The sequence below is a fragment of the Rhea pennata genome, chromosome 3, assembly GCF_028389875.1.
Source record: "Rhea pennata isolate bPtePen1 chromosome 3, bPtePen1.pri, whole genome shotgun sequence".
In the NCBI taxonomy this organism is placed as follows: domain Eukaryota; kingdom Metazoa; phylum Chordata; class Aves; order Rheiformes; family Rheidae; genus Rhea; species Rhea pennata.
Window position 1 is genome coordinate 104,252,698 of NC_084665.1, and position 15,544 is coordinate 104,268,241.

General features: G+C 34.4%; 2 protein-coding genes across 3 annotated transcripts in view; one reads left to right on the plus strand and one right to left on the minus strand.

Moving 5' to 3' along the window:
- The window catches only part of MCPH1 (microcephalin 1), a 134,951-nt gene that overhangs the window by 45,592 nt on the left and 73,815 nt on the right, over positions 1-15,544 (minus strand). The gene's annotated exons all lie outside the window — the stretch shown is intronic.
- The window catches only part of ANGPT2 (angiopoietin 2), a 48,378-nt gene that overhangs the window by 9,453 nt on the left and 23,381 nt on the right, over positions 1-15,544 (plus strand). The window contains exon 2 of one of the 2 annotated variants that reach the window (XM_062572964.1): positions 13,908-14,063. The exons of the other annotated variant lie outside the window; for it this stretch is intronic. Within the exon in view, the coding sequence (XP_062428948.1) occupies positions 13,908-14,063 (156 nt within the window). The remainder of the gene's footprint in view (positions 1-13,907; positions 14,064-15,544) is intronic. 2 annotated transcript variants of the gene reach the window in all.

A 15,544-nucleotide genomic window follows, 5' to 3' on the forward strand; every position in this document is an offset into this window, starting at 1 on the left:
GTAAGTCTTCCTATTAACAGGGTAATTCAACTATTTGAAGGGAACACCAACTTCCAGTTTCTTAATATGACTTGAAAAAAAGCCAGATAATATAGGCAAAAGACTAAATGAATAAGTGAGGAAAGACACCTTATGTGAGGTTTGAAATTCAACTGTATTACCTATCCCCATATTTTTATCTTACGTCAAATTTCATCCTGATGCCAGAATCTCTATCAGATAAAATAATTAACTCTAAAGTTATAGCAAATAAAGAACACTTTTGTCACTGCTACCAGAGCCCTTTTTGGAATGCTTTCTGAAAACTACTTGGAGATTAAATAAAGTATAAATAACTAGAAGGTAAAACTCAAGACTAACAACCTAGCCCTTAGAAGGGATATAAGCTGCAACAAAATATAAACAGTCTGACCTCTGCTGAAACCTCTACCACATAAAATCAAGGATTCTGACATTATAAGATAGGGAAAATAATTAAACTACATTTCATCAGCTACAGAAGAGATTTTAAACATAGTTTAATGATACCCTTTTTTATGAAGCTTTCAAGTTTTTGACTAACATCTAAAGAAAAGCTATCCATGCCTTGAGCTGTGCTTCTTCCTTAGAGCAAGCTTCATTATTTTAAAATAGTCCTGAGAATAATGTACAAAATCCATTTAAGTTAAGTAGAAAAATTCCCACTGACTTTAATGAACAGATGTTTCATCTGGTGCATCTTAAAATCTTACTTGACTTGGAAGTTGAAGCTTTTTTAACTATGTGAGGACGACAATGGAGTGAAACAGTAAAACAAACTTGTTGCAAGCCTTTCCTCATGTAGACCACTTCTAATGAAGAAGAAATAGAAAAAACAGTGATCTTTTTAATCACAAGGAAATACAGAAATACTAGATATCATTTACTTTTCTCTCCTAAGTCTAAGCAGGAAGCTCCTCAGAGTCTGATCCAGTCTATTGCTTCAAACCCATCATTTTCCTCTGTGGACTTCCCTCCAGTTTCACAGTATTTTTTTAAACTTTGAGCCAACCAGACAATCCCTATCCTTAGACAGCTTTACGATCAGTATTCCAATCTCCTTTTGCAGCTCTTCACCTTTATGAATTCCTAGCCCCTTTCAGATCCCTGACACATCAGTTTTTCTATTTCTGCTTTGCTCCAGCTTCATTCCTCTTTTCCCCTTTCTTGAAGACTGTTCGGATTCTTGGCTTTCCAGTCTGAATTTGCCTTAGCTACTTACCTTGTCATTCATAATTCTGAGTTCTTTGGGCCTCTTTTTTTTTTTTTTTTTTTTTTTAACTCGATTCCTCTGGATACTCTATGGAGTGTTAAGACTTTTTCTTACTCCTTTTCTTGGCCAGCTACATACAGTACCAATGGCCTGGTACTTTCTGCCACTGCGAGATATGTTTACTAATCTTGGAAGCAGTGTCTTGCCTCTTAAGAACTCTTGAAATTACATTTAAAAGTCTCTCATGTCAGTGGACTAACCATCAGATCTTGACAGACAGACAGTTTTGTCTCATAAAATATCCATCCTAAAATGCACAGCTTTGGTTCTCGGTCATTGTTTGTGCTCAGATTTCCTCCTCTTGAATTGTTTGCTTGGTTTTGAGAGGATCTGGCTCCTGTTTCTGCTCTCCACATAAGGGCACCAACTGCCAGCTCTCTGGCTGGAGGCTTCCAGGAGCACTGCCTTTCCACCACCAACCAAGTGCTCTGCAGGGCACCAGAGAAAAAGAGGAGGGTTTGGAAACACTGGATGGAAAAAAAAATTTTTTTGGTGCTTTTCCAATAAACTGAGCTACCTGCTTTTAGATGGATAATCCTAGTTCTTGAGGTGAAAAAGTACTTGCCATTAGGATTATATAATTTACATTTTTTTTGCTCAAGTATCTGTATCATATACTAAAATTACACATTTTATTTCTGCAATATGCTGCCTATATGTGCTGATCTTTTGCCAAATATTTGTATTTGTCCACTCAACACAGTAGCTTCCTGTTTTATCTTTCCAGCATGGAATTCCTCAGAAGCTTTCGCTTTTAAGATTAACTGTGCTAATGGAATAACAAAGGGAGATAAATAAGTACCATTTGACAAGAACATATCAAGCTGCTAGGATGTTCAGTTTTTGAACTAAGCAGAGTTGACCATCAGATCTTCCTTTGGTTTAAGGGCCATTTAAGTGCTTTTTGTAGTCAGTCAAATGCATTTTAGTTTTTGGGTCTTGCCGCCCCCTCCTTCCTCCCCTCAGTGTTTTAGAAACCTTAGCGAAGTTCTTTGACAGCTCTGATCTGGCAATATTCAGAGAAAAAAAGTCAATCAAAAGTGAGGAATTCTCTGACTGGTGATGGAAATATGAGGCAGCTTTTCAGAAACAGCACTTCCCCTGCCCTCCAGTGTATTAGCAATGGAAATGGGAAAGAAAGATGAAGCATGCCTTAAAAAAGAACTTCTGCACTTAAGAACTTAAGAGATCAGATTACTTTTTTTTTGTTGTTTTTGCGCAAATGTACAGGAAAACTAGTGCGTCTGTTCTTAGTAGAGAAATTCATTCCTTCAAAACTGAGGTCAGCAACTGACAACATGTGCACTGCCTCAAACTCTTAAACATTCAAAAATTGGCATGTTTTCAGCTCAAATGACTGAGTCTCTCTTAAGTAGCATCATTGTTGATTTTTCTTCAAAAACAATATATTTTATAAAAACTCTGTAAACTATACTTGGAAGCCAGTATGTTCCAAAGATTAAGAAATACTCAAAATGTTTTCAGTTTCCTTTATCTGTGAAGCTTGAAAAATCTCACGATATTTCATGCTGAAAGATGCTCTGAGAACACAGCTTTGAAGGAGGAGACACCCAGTTTTATAGCCTACAGAAGGGACTAATTGTATTCCACAGCTTCCTAACTAGTTTGATCCTTGAACTCGAAATCATTCTTCCTTCTGGTTGGAAGTGAAATGCAAGATGACTGCTTCCCTAGAAAGCAGTACTGAGCACGAACTGTAAATGCTCTCTTTCACTTCCCTAACAACATGTTTTGAAAAGAAGGATTTGCTTCATATTTCCCCAAATAATTGAATTATGATTTGCTGTGCTATATCATCACTTATTAGTAAAATAGGCTGTCTTATTGAAAGATGAATTCAAAACACACTTCACTTGAATTTGGGAATTGAGATAAAAAAGGTAAACAGTTTTAGACTAAGGAAATTTTGTGCCAGATATAAACTTGCTAAAAATGTCATAAAGTTTGTAAGGCTATGTAGCCAATGTCTTTTATGAACAATGCTGTAAGTACCACTAGCAACATTTCTGATAGCCAGTTTACTTCAGCTGCCAGTGGCTCAGTGTAATGGAAAAAAAACAAAACAAAACAAAACAAAACCCACAAGTGGCAAAGGATTACTCTAGATCTGGGATAGCAACTGAGTTTATTCAAACTATCTGCTTTTCAGAGATTCTTACCAATCTGGAAGAATTCTGATTCACTTAAGGTAACATGAAAGTAAAAATGTAACTGACAATTCATAGGATTCCAGAAATTTTTGAATATTTGTCAAATTAGAGCCCAATGCTATAATCTAGAATTTTAAAATAATACTGAGTGGCAATGTTTCTTACGCTGTTTATAACTAGGGAGCCCTAACACTGAAAGCTGGTTGTTGAATGAGGAACATTTATATTCATTTCAGTGAATGGCAGAAGCATCACTGGCTTCTTGTCTTCCTGGCTTTACTGCTACTGAACTTCGGCAAAATGCCATTCATGACTCAGACTATTTATTTATTTATTTGTTCTTTATTTTTAGACTAATGGGAACTTTATGAATTCCTTCCCTGATTTCTAAGAGAAACATCACTTAGCTATGATCTTTAAGAACAGTGATTCAGAATCTCAGATTACTGCCTTAATGAATAACCTTTATTCATAATGAAAATGCTTAATCATCAAATAATTGATTTTAGCTGCTAAAAAGCATTAGAACAATACAGCATGTACAAAACAAAGTCTGGAAAGGTGAGAGCTAACTAAGTCTTAGGATGGTTTCAGCTCTGAAAAATCTCTTCCATTTTTCTATGCACTCTTTTGCTTTTTCTAGATAATAATTTCAATTGTAACTTTTGTAGTTAGCTCAAAACGTATTAGGAACTATGACTGCTCTGTAATACCTTTTAGTATTCAGAAGAAAATGCTTTCAGTCAAGAATACAGAGTGAAAGCTATTCTTTATAAATATTTGTGGAGAAAAAAGAAGGCATTTTATACATTTGGCTTCATTTTATATTAATGAGATATTTAGGTTTTACTCAAGTATATTATTCTCAATGAAGGGGGATCTTCAGGGTTCTTCTAGGAAAAAAATATAAATTATAAAAGCAAAACAAACAGCTTACTTTAAATGAGATGTAATCATACATGAGAATACATCATAAGTTTTCATTTAGTGCACAAGTGGCTTTAACTGAACGATCTCCTGCATACAATTTACTTTAAAGTCTTTATTTTACTAGTCTAAGAGTTAGTATTTAACCTTTTAGTATTTTATTACACAATTCTACTTTGAATAACTTTCAACAAATCAGAGCTCACTTTCAGCTAGTATTCACTTATAATGCTACTATCACCTTTTTGTTTGCTGACAGAAAAATGAGATAAGAGAGAAAAAACTTAGCTGGAGGTCTTAATCAAGGCAGACATGCTCAATGGGACATGTAAAAAGTTAATACTGTAGAGATGTCTCAAGCATTCTCATATACATTCCCAGAAGATTTTTTTCTCCTTTCAGAAACACCACAGTGCATGGGGAATTCCTGACCTAACTGAAAAAAGGGCAATAAACCCAATTTAAAATGTCTCTTTTCCAGACCTAAGGAGAACCACTTTGTTCTTCTTTAGTGTACTACTTTTTTATGAAAGTTACAGGCTACTAAAACTGATGATGGACTTTCAGAAAATAGAAAAATACAATATTTTAATAAAAGCTAATTTAAAATAGCTTAAAGCTTGATTGATAGATTGAATACAATACCTTTAAAAAGTCTCATAGGTCTCTCAAGATAAATCAACCTGGGAAGGGATAGTGATTCTTCCATTTTTTCCCAACTGTAAGCAATAGCAACATTGATAGACTGAAAGCAAGTAAGAAGAGCTTTTTTTTCTTTAAAAGAGAATATAACTGTCTGCAAAATTAAAATTTTTATAGCATTGAGTCTCAGTAACACTAAGAAATTGCAGTGATACAGAAGAGAAATATAAGTGTACATGGAAAGCCAGGCAAGAATATTTAGATTAGGCTCCATTGATTACATACATACATGTTACACAGTACATATAGCATAAATACGTAGGTAAGCTCCATATGATTGCTAATAGCTTGCTTCACATTGTCTGTGTGAACCGCTATGATGTAATTGTTGTGTTTATATATTTAATGGCACTGTTTTCTTCTTTTTATCAAAACTACATTACATTTCACTGTTATCCATGTTCAAGAGCATGCAAAAAGATAATTTAATCCCCAAAACATTTTGGATGTGCAGACTTTATTATATTAGGAATAAACAATTTATATATTTAATGTTTTAATTAAAAGTAAAGTCCATTAAAATAACCTTTGACAAAATGTATTTTATGTCTTAATATAAAACATGTATCTGTGAATCAGTCATTTGAGGATTCCAAGGCATACACAGATGAGCTTCTATGCTACAGCTGCCTATTTGCAAAGAGCTTCAAAAAATGTTTCAAATTATGGGATAAGTTCTACTTTAAATGACTCATGAAGAAACCAGACATGGCTATAATCCAAGGAACACTGCCATTCTGAAACAAGGGCAGGCAACTAAGACCAAGCATTGCTGAGTTAAAGATAACTCATGACATCTGGAGTATGAGAAGTGGAAAGGTCTTGTACATACTCTGAAAAAGTATTCAGAAAAAGAACTAAAGAAACTCTTCTTTGAGGCTTCCTTACTTTGCCCTGTCACTAGATCTGATAAAAAATTGATTATGGCTGCTTTAAGTTCATTTTCCGTCTTGCCTAAGTCTGTGTATAAACTAATTATCCCACTGCTTAGGGAACAAAATCTCAAGATGATGACTAGAAGTATAGAAAGACTATTAAGATCCTTTTAGTCTGAATTCACATAGGTATGTTTTGCATAAAGCATAGGGTATTTTTTAGTTGGGATACAAGAACGGCAATTCATAAAGCTTTTGACAACTGAATATATTTGTCAGTCAAACACTGGAGCTTTTATGCATATTTATAAAAAATGCCCAAAGTCATGTTGTATTTTCTGTGGCTAGGATTTTGACTATATGTAGATCTTATTTTAGAGACTGAAACCAAAAATTATAGAATAAGACGACAGTTGTGGTGGATGGTTACAAAATTATTGCATGCTGCAGACACAATTGAATCAAATATACGCATTTTCCTAATTAAGAAAACAATTGCCGACATATCATTAGCCCTGTAATTTGCTCTAAACCTAAAACAGATTACTTAGTATGTAATATGTGTTGTAATGCCAACTGTTCAATACTTCCATGAGTTATTTTGAACTATGCTGTAAAAAATTTCTAACCACAATCAAGGTCTGAGACTACCAATAGCTGTTTCTCATGGAGAAAATTCATGGTAATTCTGAAAAACAAGAATAAGGTAAAAAAGGGATCAGAAATTGGTAACATTGATGATATTTCTTCTCTGTTAAAATGTGTTATAAATTAAGTTTTACAAACTGAGGTTTTGCCTGCGAAGTGATGACAACAAAATGGATATAGAAGAATCCAGACATCCTTAGTCATGTTCTTTGGTTTTCTCTCCTGAAAATGTGAAGAAAATTTTCTACTAGTTTTACTTTTCCACATTTATCAGAAAAAAACTGCGAAGAACATGAAGGACCTGAATCTTTAAACAAGCGGCAGGAGAACAATTAGCTGTCACAGCAACCTTCCTATCTAAAGGAAGATAATGACCCTCACAAGCTTATCACTGCTAGGCGAATATTAGGCAAAGTCTATACTTAAAACTCTTGCATATAATTTTACTTTTAAAGTGCTGTATTTTTAAAAAGAACTTTTATATGCTATCAACAGCCACAGTTATATCAGCAACAGTTCTATTCTCTGAGATCTCTGTTTCTTTTTCTCTCTCCTTGATGGAGTATGTGCAGTTTGTATTGCTTTGCTCCTAAACATGACGTTTCCTGTGTTTCTGCTGTCTAGAAGACTGGAGCTGACAATCATAGAATCATAGAATTGGTAAGGTTGGAAGGGACCTCTGGAGATCATCTAGTCCAACTGCCCTGCTAAGCAGGGTCACCTACAGCATGTTAGACAGGGTTGCATCCAGGCAGGCCTTGAAGATCTCCAGAGAAGGAGACTCCACAACCTCCCTGGGCAACCTGTGCCAGTGCTCCGTCACTCTCACAGGGAAGAAATTCCCCCTCACGGTCAGGAGGAACTTCCTGTGCTTCAATTTCTGCCCATTGCCTCTGGTCCTGTCACATGGGACAACTGAAAAGAGTTTGTCCCCGTCCCCTTGACACCCTCCCTTCAGGTACTTGTACACATTGATCAGATCCCCCCTCAGTCTTCTCTTCCCCAGGCTGAAGAGGCCCAGCTCTCGCAGCCTTTCCTCACAGGGCAGGTGCTCCAGCCCTCTGATCATCTTTGTAGCCCTGCGCTGGACTCTCTCCAGTAGCTCCATATCTCTGTTGTACTGGGGAGCCCAGAATTGGAGCTGCCAAAACACAACTTGCTAGTTTGCATCCCTAACCACCAGGTTATCTTTACAAATGTACTCGAAGCCTTATCAGTTCTTTCTGTGATTGTATCCAAATTGTAAAATCACACATTATAACTGGAGGCAGTCGAAAAACTCATCACAGCTGCATGGGAAGACCCTTTTCCTCCTCGCCAATCTTCTCAATCCTCTGTGCTCCCTTGGAGAGCAACTCACCCTCCTAGTGCTAGAACATTAGATTAAATGCACAAACCTGACAGAATTGGCCCCTTTTTCCTCCAGGTTGAGTGGAGGGTTTAACCACAACTGTGAAAGGCAGTGCAAGGAAGGGAGCAGGAGCACACAGCTGAGGCATGGACTCATATCAGCATTTAGCTGTTAGAGTGAACATAACAAATGCAACTGAGCTTCAAATAGCAATTGCTGAGTTTATGGGGCCAATCTTTGTTGATCTCAATACAAGGCTATAGAAATTATAGATAAACTTCTGATCTCTTTACTATTTCTCCTGGTAGGTACAATATAAGAATGCTGTATTTGTAACATATATTGTCTTCAGATTTCAGTAGACAAGTTGTGAGAAAACCTAAAAAATGCACCGTCAGTATTTTCTCAGATGGATGAAGTTTCTGAAAGTAGTAAATTGCTAAGACTACTAACTGAAATCCACCCATGAGTCAAAGATCTTGACAGATTCTTATGACCTTAGGGATGGATACGAAGATCATGCAGATCCAGCCATCTACCTCCTTCTTCTATGGGAAACAGTACTATTTAGAAATTCATGATCAGTATTACTTCTCTTTGAAAATAAATATTATAGTTGACAGAATGAGATTGTAACTCATTAAAAAAATCACCATGAAAACTTTCGTTGGAAAGACTGTTTGTTCCAGTAACTGACAAAACCTATAAATGATGAAATCAGCAAGTACTATTTATGTCATTCATACAGGGTAGCATTTGGCAAAAAGAGATTTTAATGTACGTATTAATAAAGCTATAATTGCTGCCAAGAACATGAGCATTTAATTAGTACAGAGTAGCCATTTGGCAGGCAAAAACAAAAGCAAGACTTCATATATAATTTTAAATTAAAAAAATATAGGTTTAAATGCCTCCAAAATGCACTAATAATTTGCTGATGCTTTGGAAGAATTGTTCCATAATAAGGACACAAACTATACAACAGGAATATAGAAGGCTCCTCATTTAAATAAAAATTGGCAGATTTCCCTTTGTAAATGATTAATATCACCTCTGCCAACAGTTAGAAAACAAATTTCTCTTAATGCATACTCTATATGTTGTCTTTTCTTTCTTGCCAACTTAAAGCATGTTTAAGAATAAAAGCCCAAAATCTTGGCTATAAAAGCAATGTTCTGGAATGTGTTCAAATATGATTGATCTATCCTCATTCTTTTGGCTACTTAGCTGAAGAATTGTTGTCAAATTTTGTAATTTAATATGATTTGAATTAATAAGGCATGACAACCCAAAATTTATATCCTAATAGAGAATTTGGTTCCTCTAAAAATGCATGGCTGTTTTACAAACCATAATTTTGAAATTATTTCCTTAAATTTTATTTGAAACCTTACCTGCTCTTTTGAGGCATTTTAAGCATACTTTAAAAGACCTGTTTTTTCTCATCTGAGATTTCATTATTATATTTACTTTTTTCCAGAATACATACCAACCAGTTAAGTCTTACACAAAAAATAGACTCTTTCATAAGAAAGCCTATCAAAAATCAGAGAAATACTATGAACTATACTTTCTTACAAATCTCTAGGTGTTAATAACTCCCTTCCTCTAGTTTTCTTATGACACAGTTCACTGACTTATTCCCTTAAAAACAGAATTTCTGATAACCATTTTTATAGAACAGTGAGCAATGCTTGTTAGGTTGAGCTTGAATTGAGACAAGTCTTACATTTAAATGGAAATTAATCTATGAAGAATACCATGTTTTCACCTCAGGTTTTTAGGCCTCTCAGAAATAATTATCTGAGAATTCAAACTGTTTCTTAATTATAACACACTTAAAGATGCATCACTAACAGTCGGCTATTAGGTTTTGACAATTACTTTGTACAAAATAACCATCATGTAATCAAGGTTTACATATACGAACCTTTAAGTCTTCTACATTGGCTATTCATAGAATTAAAAAGATTAAAAATTACCTTCCCATAAATAGTCACGCAGCAAAGGAGTAATCTGGCAAAACACCAACCCCTATCGCACCTCCCAAATTTGAGGACCATCTTGGAGGACAACACCATACTTTACAAGTCACTGCCAAGTTCTAGAACTCCCAGATGGGAACTACAACATTTCGCTTCCATGTCTGTCCCTTCTGGAAATGACTCAAGTCATCCTTCCCTTTCAGAAATTCTTATTATGCTACTGCTTAAAAATGAAGGCGTCTTCTTGGCAGAAGTTGATTAACAGTACTCTGCAACTAGGAATGACATTCTTTCAAAATTATCCTCTAGGGTGCGGGTGCCACTGAGCCATGGCTGCCTTAATCTAAGGCTGCAGTGACAAAAAAAGTTCTTCCTTTTCCCTCTCAAAGAAACACAAGGGCCTCACTGCCCAAGAGTACGTTATGGAAATACATTCTGCCCTTTCCAAGATCAAGGGGACATGATGGGCATTTTGAGTAAAAGTATTTCTTTCATGTATCTTTGAAGAAGGAAGTAGGCACCTGCCACTAAAAAAAAATTATGAAATGCAGTTGTATAAAGTCTCATTTTTGACTATTTTGGATTGTATGATGGGAGGAAGGGGAATATAAGCAGAAAGCGCTGAGTGCTTATATTTGCTCAATTCATAAAAACAGATTTTACAATGTGTATATGCAGAGAACAGATAAAAGTAGAAGAGTATTAGTAAATATGAAAGAAAACACAGAAGTTTTATGCTTAATATGATTCTTAGGAAAATAAAAAAAAAAAGAAGCTCCAAAGTCACTTAACTGGTCAGTATTATTTTGCTGCTTCCTGTTGCTTCAAAACAGAATAAGCCAGATCATGAAATTGCCTATGAATGTTAAAACAAATCTATTTTGATGGTCATATTTCATACTTTCAAATAAGTAAAAATACTATGTTATCTAATTTGCTTGCTTAATATTTTTAAGATGAACAGAGGTTTAATAGAGTGTTCAAATATAAGCTTCTTTTTCCTTATTGCTATGGAACATAAGCTATATAATAATCTTTAAGGTTCACCTCCCTGCAAGACATCATTCATATCAAGACAGCATTATCAAATTAACTCAAAAAAAATTATATATTATCCTGTTTTTTTATCATTTTCTTTAGACTAGGAATTGCTGAAGTTTTACAGTTTATGCTTAGTGATACTAGGTAATAGATATTAGCTAGTATCCTCTTTATAGTTATTGCTCTCTTGAATCCCAGACAACTGCAAGGCTCACTCCACCTTACCTATGGCAACATGATGGTTGCCTTAGTAAAACTCTAGAAAGTAATAACTGGCAGGCATCTACTGCATTACAGTTCCTTGGCAGAGACCTGGTTAGATTCTTGCTCCAAGAATCTGATTTTGCACTCTATTCAGTGCACTTCTCAAACCTCTCCTTGCCAGAGACTCACTAATCATTAGTTGCACAGCATGCAAATTTGCAGAGACTGTTTCTGTACATGAAAAAAGTTAGGAACCAGTTACCAAACACTTTCTGAATATACTGCTGCTACTGATCCATGTTTGATAGACTCTCAGTAGCAATAAGTCTGCAAATTCTCTGTTTTAGAAAGATACTGTCTGTATTAGTTTTTAAATACCTGATGGTAAATATAAAGAAATAGGTAGACCAAGTGTGCAGATAAAGACAGAGAAACTGAACAATGTTAGTGTGATTTTGCTTATATGGCTTTCCTGAAGGATAAACACTACAAATTCTTAGTAACCAAAACACTTACTTTTGCTGGTACAATAGCATCTAAAGTCAAAATAATTTCCAGTTGCATTAAAATATAACAGAAAAGATATCCTAGTAATCAATACTACTATAGCAAAAAAAGTTCACAAATAGATCTAGTACCTATATTACGCCAAGAAATGATCTAGAAAAGAAGCAGTCAGTTCATAAAGAATGAACAGGTAAGCTACCAAGCTTTTGCATTTTGGGGAGCGTAGAGAATCAGACAAGCAGAAGCTGAAATGAAGACTTTGTTTTAAGTCTTCCCTCCAATCATCCCTATTTCTGCCGAAGAACTCTAATGACACATTGCACAGACAGCAAAATTCTTACCAGGAGGCTAGAAACACAAATCGATTATCCAACAGACAAAGATTTGGTTTTGCTACATTATGCCCTCTAGCTTTATTAGATTGTGTACTTCCCCGAAAGCACCAAAGCCTCAGCAAAAATGTGATCCTTCAACAAACAGGTTTTTTTTAATTGTTTTGAAATGCCTCCAGTTGCTTAAGCTCTAGAAATTTGGAAATGTTGACTTATGATCTTATTTTAAAAAGTCTTTAAGCTTTTTTCTTTTCTTATTTTTTTTTTTTTTACCAGAACCAACATCTTGTCAGTCCTTTTTTTTTTTTTTTTTTTTTTTTTTTTTTTTAGTTTCCACATTTTGAAAAGATAGTTTTCCACAGTTCTCAATTCCAATTCAGTAGACTTCTTTCTCAAAATGACTCATTTTAACCTTGTGGCTCAAGCTCCAAGCACTTATTTATTTATTGTTTTTGAAGATAGCTTTGACTTCAGTTACAGGCACATGCATGTAGGTTCAGACTTCCCAGAATATTTTTTAAAAACATTCCCTGGATTCTGAAGTAACCTCACTAATTCTCTAGAAGTGCAATAGTTTTCATTTTAAAGCTTAACCTATAATTTTGGAAAGCTAACTAGCTAGACATGGTTAAAAAGTGTCAATTTCATATTACTGAAACCTGACTTAAACTGAACTCATAAAAAAAACATAATTCATGTCCGTGGCTTATTTTGAAATAGATTTTTAGAATTAGAAAAGGGAAAAATCTTAAAAATGTAGTAATTATTTGCTCACAAAATATCCAGTTCTTTTTCCTGTGAATGGTTACCATTTTCTGAAACCATTTTAAGATACAATTTAGTAGTACACATAAGTAACTAAGCATATATAGAATTTCACTGAAATCAGTAAGTAAAATCTGAACTTTATGTACCAGCAGAAATGTGAAATCATTCATTTTTGAACCAGAAATCTGATTCTAGGAATTTCTGTGTCAAGGGGAGGAGGAAAAAAAAAAAGAAAAAAAACCCAAATTATGTGGCCTGGCTTTTTTTTTTTTTTTTTTTAACAGAGAGTTTAAACATAAGCATAGGACTCATGAAAGAACTATCAAATATTTGCAGATGTTATTCAGAACATGATTTTAAAAGAAGCATGGAGAAAAATCAGATTGCTTTTGGATAATTCAGACATATGAAAAAAGGACTGCATTAAAAATTAACTGAATTTTGTTTACTTGTTAGTTCCTCAATGTACTCTGTTATAAAATGACTAGAAGAAAGCCTTATTCAATTAGCCATAGAAATAGCTATGGAATCAAGTATTTAAAACAGTTTTTGTATTCCTAAATATTAAGTGCATAAAGAATTTATAGGTTTCCTACTGTTTCATATATTTATTTGAAAGAGTCTCTGATAAAAATGTGCACATAACAGAGTCACATTACATCTGACCTCTTCTGTGACTTCTAGTCATGTGATAAAAGTGCTTTTCAAAATATTTAAAGTCTAGATACAGGAAAATGACTAAACTCCTAAGCTTTTGTCTTCTAAAATGTTCCCATTGCTGTCAGAGCTGGTGAAGCTCCTCTGGTGGTAACAACGGTGGGAGCAGGAACACAGAAAATTGTTCAAGTGCCTGCAGGCATTCTCGCTGCTCCGCTTTTATCCACCTAGAACAAATCTATACATTACAGAGTTGAAAAAACTGGTAACCACAGAGAGAGTTTGATTTCTGTTAGCAACACTGAAAAACCTCACATAAATGGATAACAGACAAGGACAAAGAACAAATTTGTTTAGCAAGTCAGCCAGCATACTTACTGTTCAACTCCCCCCCCCCCCCCAACATTTAAAGAATGCAACTATCTTCTCTCTTTCCTTTCCCATGTAGCTTGAGAATTACATCCAAGACAGTATGAAGAAAGAAATGGTAGAGATCCAGCAAACTGCAGTGCAGAACCAGACTGCAGTAATGATTGAAATAGGCACAAACTTATTAAATCAAACAGCTGAACAGACCCGCAAATTAACAGATGTTGAAGCACAAGTAAGTAATGAATTTCAACCTAAAAAAGCTTCCCAAAGCCTGTAACTACACTTAATGCAGCTTAGTGTTACAAAAGCAGTGCTGTAAGTATTCAACAATTAGAAGTCAAGCACTGTAATTAACAGCCCTCCTCTACTTAAGACAACATTAATATCTTGTAATGTACAGCCCCATCTCAAGCTCACTGTCACTTGAAAGACTCCCAGTATGGTCAGGAGGATTTATGTACATCTAGGAAGAGAACTTCCTAGAAGTAAGGAAGATGTTACATTCTTCCTTAAAGATAATATATTTTAAAATACTAGTGTATATCCAAGCATTAATTGGGTAATAGTATGCTTTTATACAACTCCTATTTGTTTTCTCCATTGTTTACTATTCATTCTTCATTTACCAGATGTTATCTAAAATGAGGATAGTATCTTCAAACTCTGTTTTTGTTCCATTACTTTATTAAAAGAATTTTTATATTTAATATAAATATAAAAGTTAACTCATGCTGAAGTAAACTTGCCTTGCAAACGTTAGTCTCTGAATGATTTCAAACAAAATATTAGAAGATATTTTTAATTATTGCTTTAACTGAAAAACACAAAAAATAAGATAACTATTATCCGAAAGAGAATGCAAGTTTTTAATATATTCTGCTTTTTAACATAAGGACAAAGCCAATTAATGTAGAATGCTGTGTAGTTGTAGTTTTCTTAACACAGAAGTAAGATTATGATATATAATTCTTGAACAAATACTGAATATAGTATACAGCACTCAGTTTTATATAATCTGAAAAACACACAAAACTAAAATCCTTGCTAGATATTTTACTATTCGTAGAATTCATCTGATGAATTCTAACGTTTTTAACCTAAACAAGCCTCTGTTCATTCTTCGATACACTGATCGCTCATAGTTCAGAGGTGTGCAGAACTTAACTTTCTGATTGAGTCCAAAATTTTACACACGTTGAGAAAAAATATTTACTCATTCACAGTAATGTCTTTATGGAAATTACTCAATTATTTTTGGCTTAGAGGAAGAATATCATCACTGTAACTTTCCTTCTCTGCTTGCAATTACTGGTGACTGGGTTAAGGGCTTAATTAACAACATAAGGAAATTAACCAAACAACTGCTCTCTCAAGGACACTTACTTTTGGCAATAATTTTCAATTACACTTAAGTGTGAAATCACATCCTGAATGACTGTTTAACATGAAGGACATGAGTAATCAATTCTTCCTGCCAACGAAAGCCAAATTCTGATGAATTTAAAAAAGCTGTTCTAAAACAATGCAAAATATTTCTAGAAAATAGGCCTCTCAGTAATGCAATACAATACAAAGCAAAAAGTATTTTTCATGTTTCCTAATAGAAGTATTTCTTCATAAAAATTGCAAATAAATTTAAACAACAATGTATAGACTGTATTTATATTGAGATATATATGTATAAAGAGAGAGATCTGAAACACAAGGAAAAAG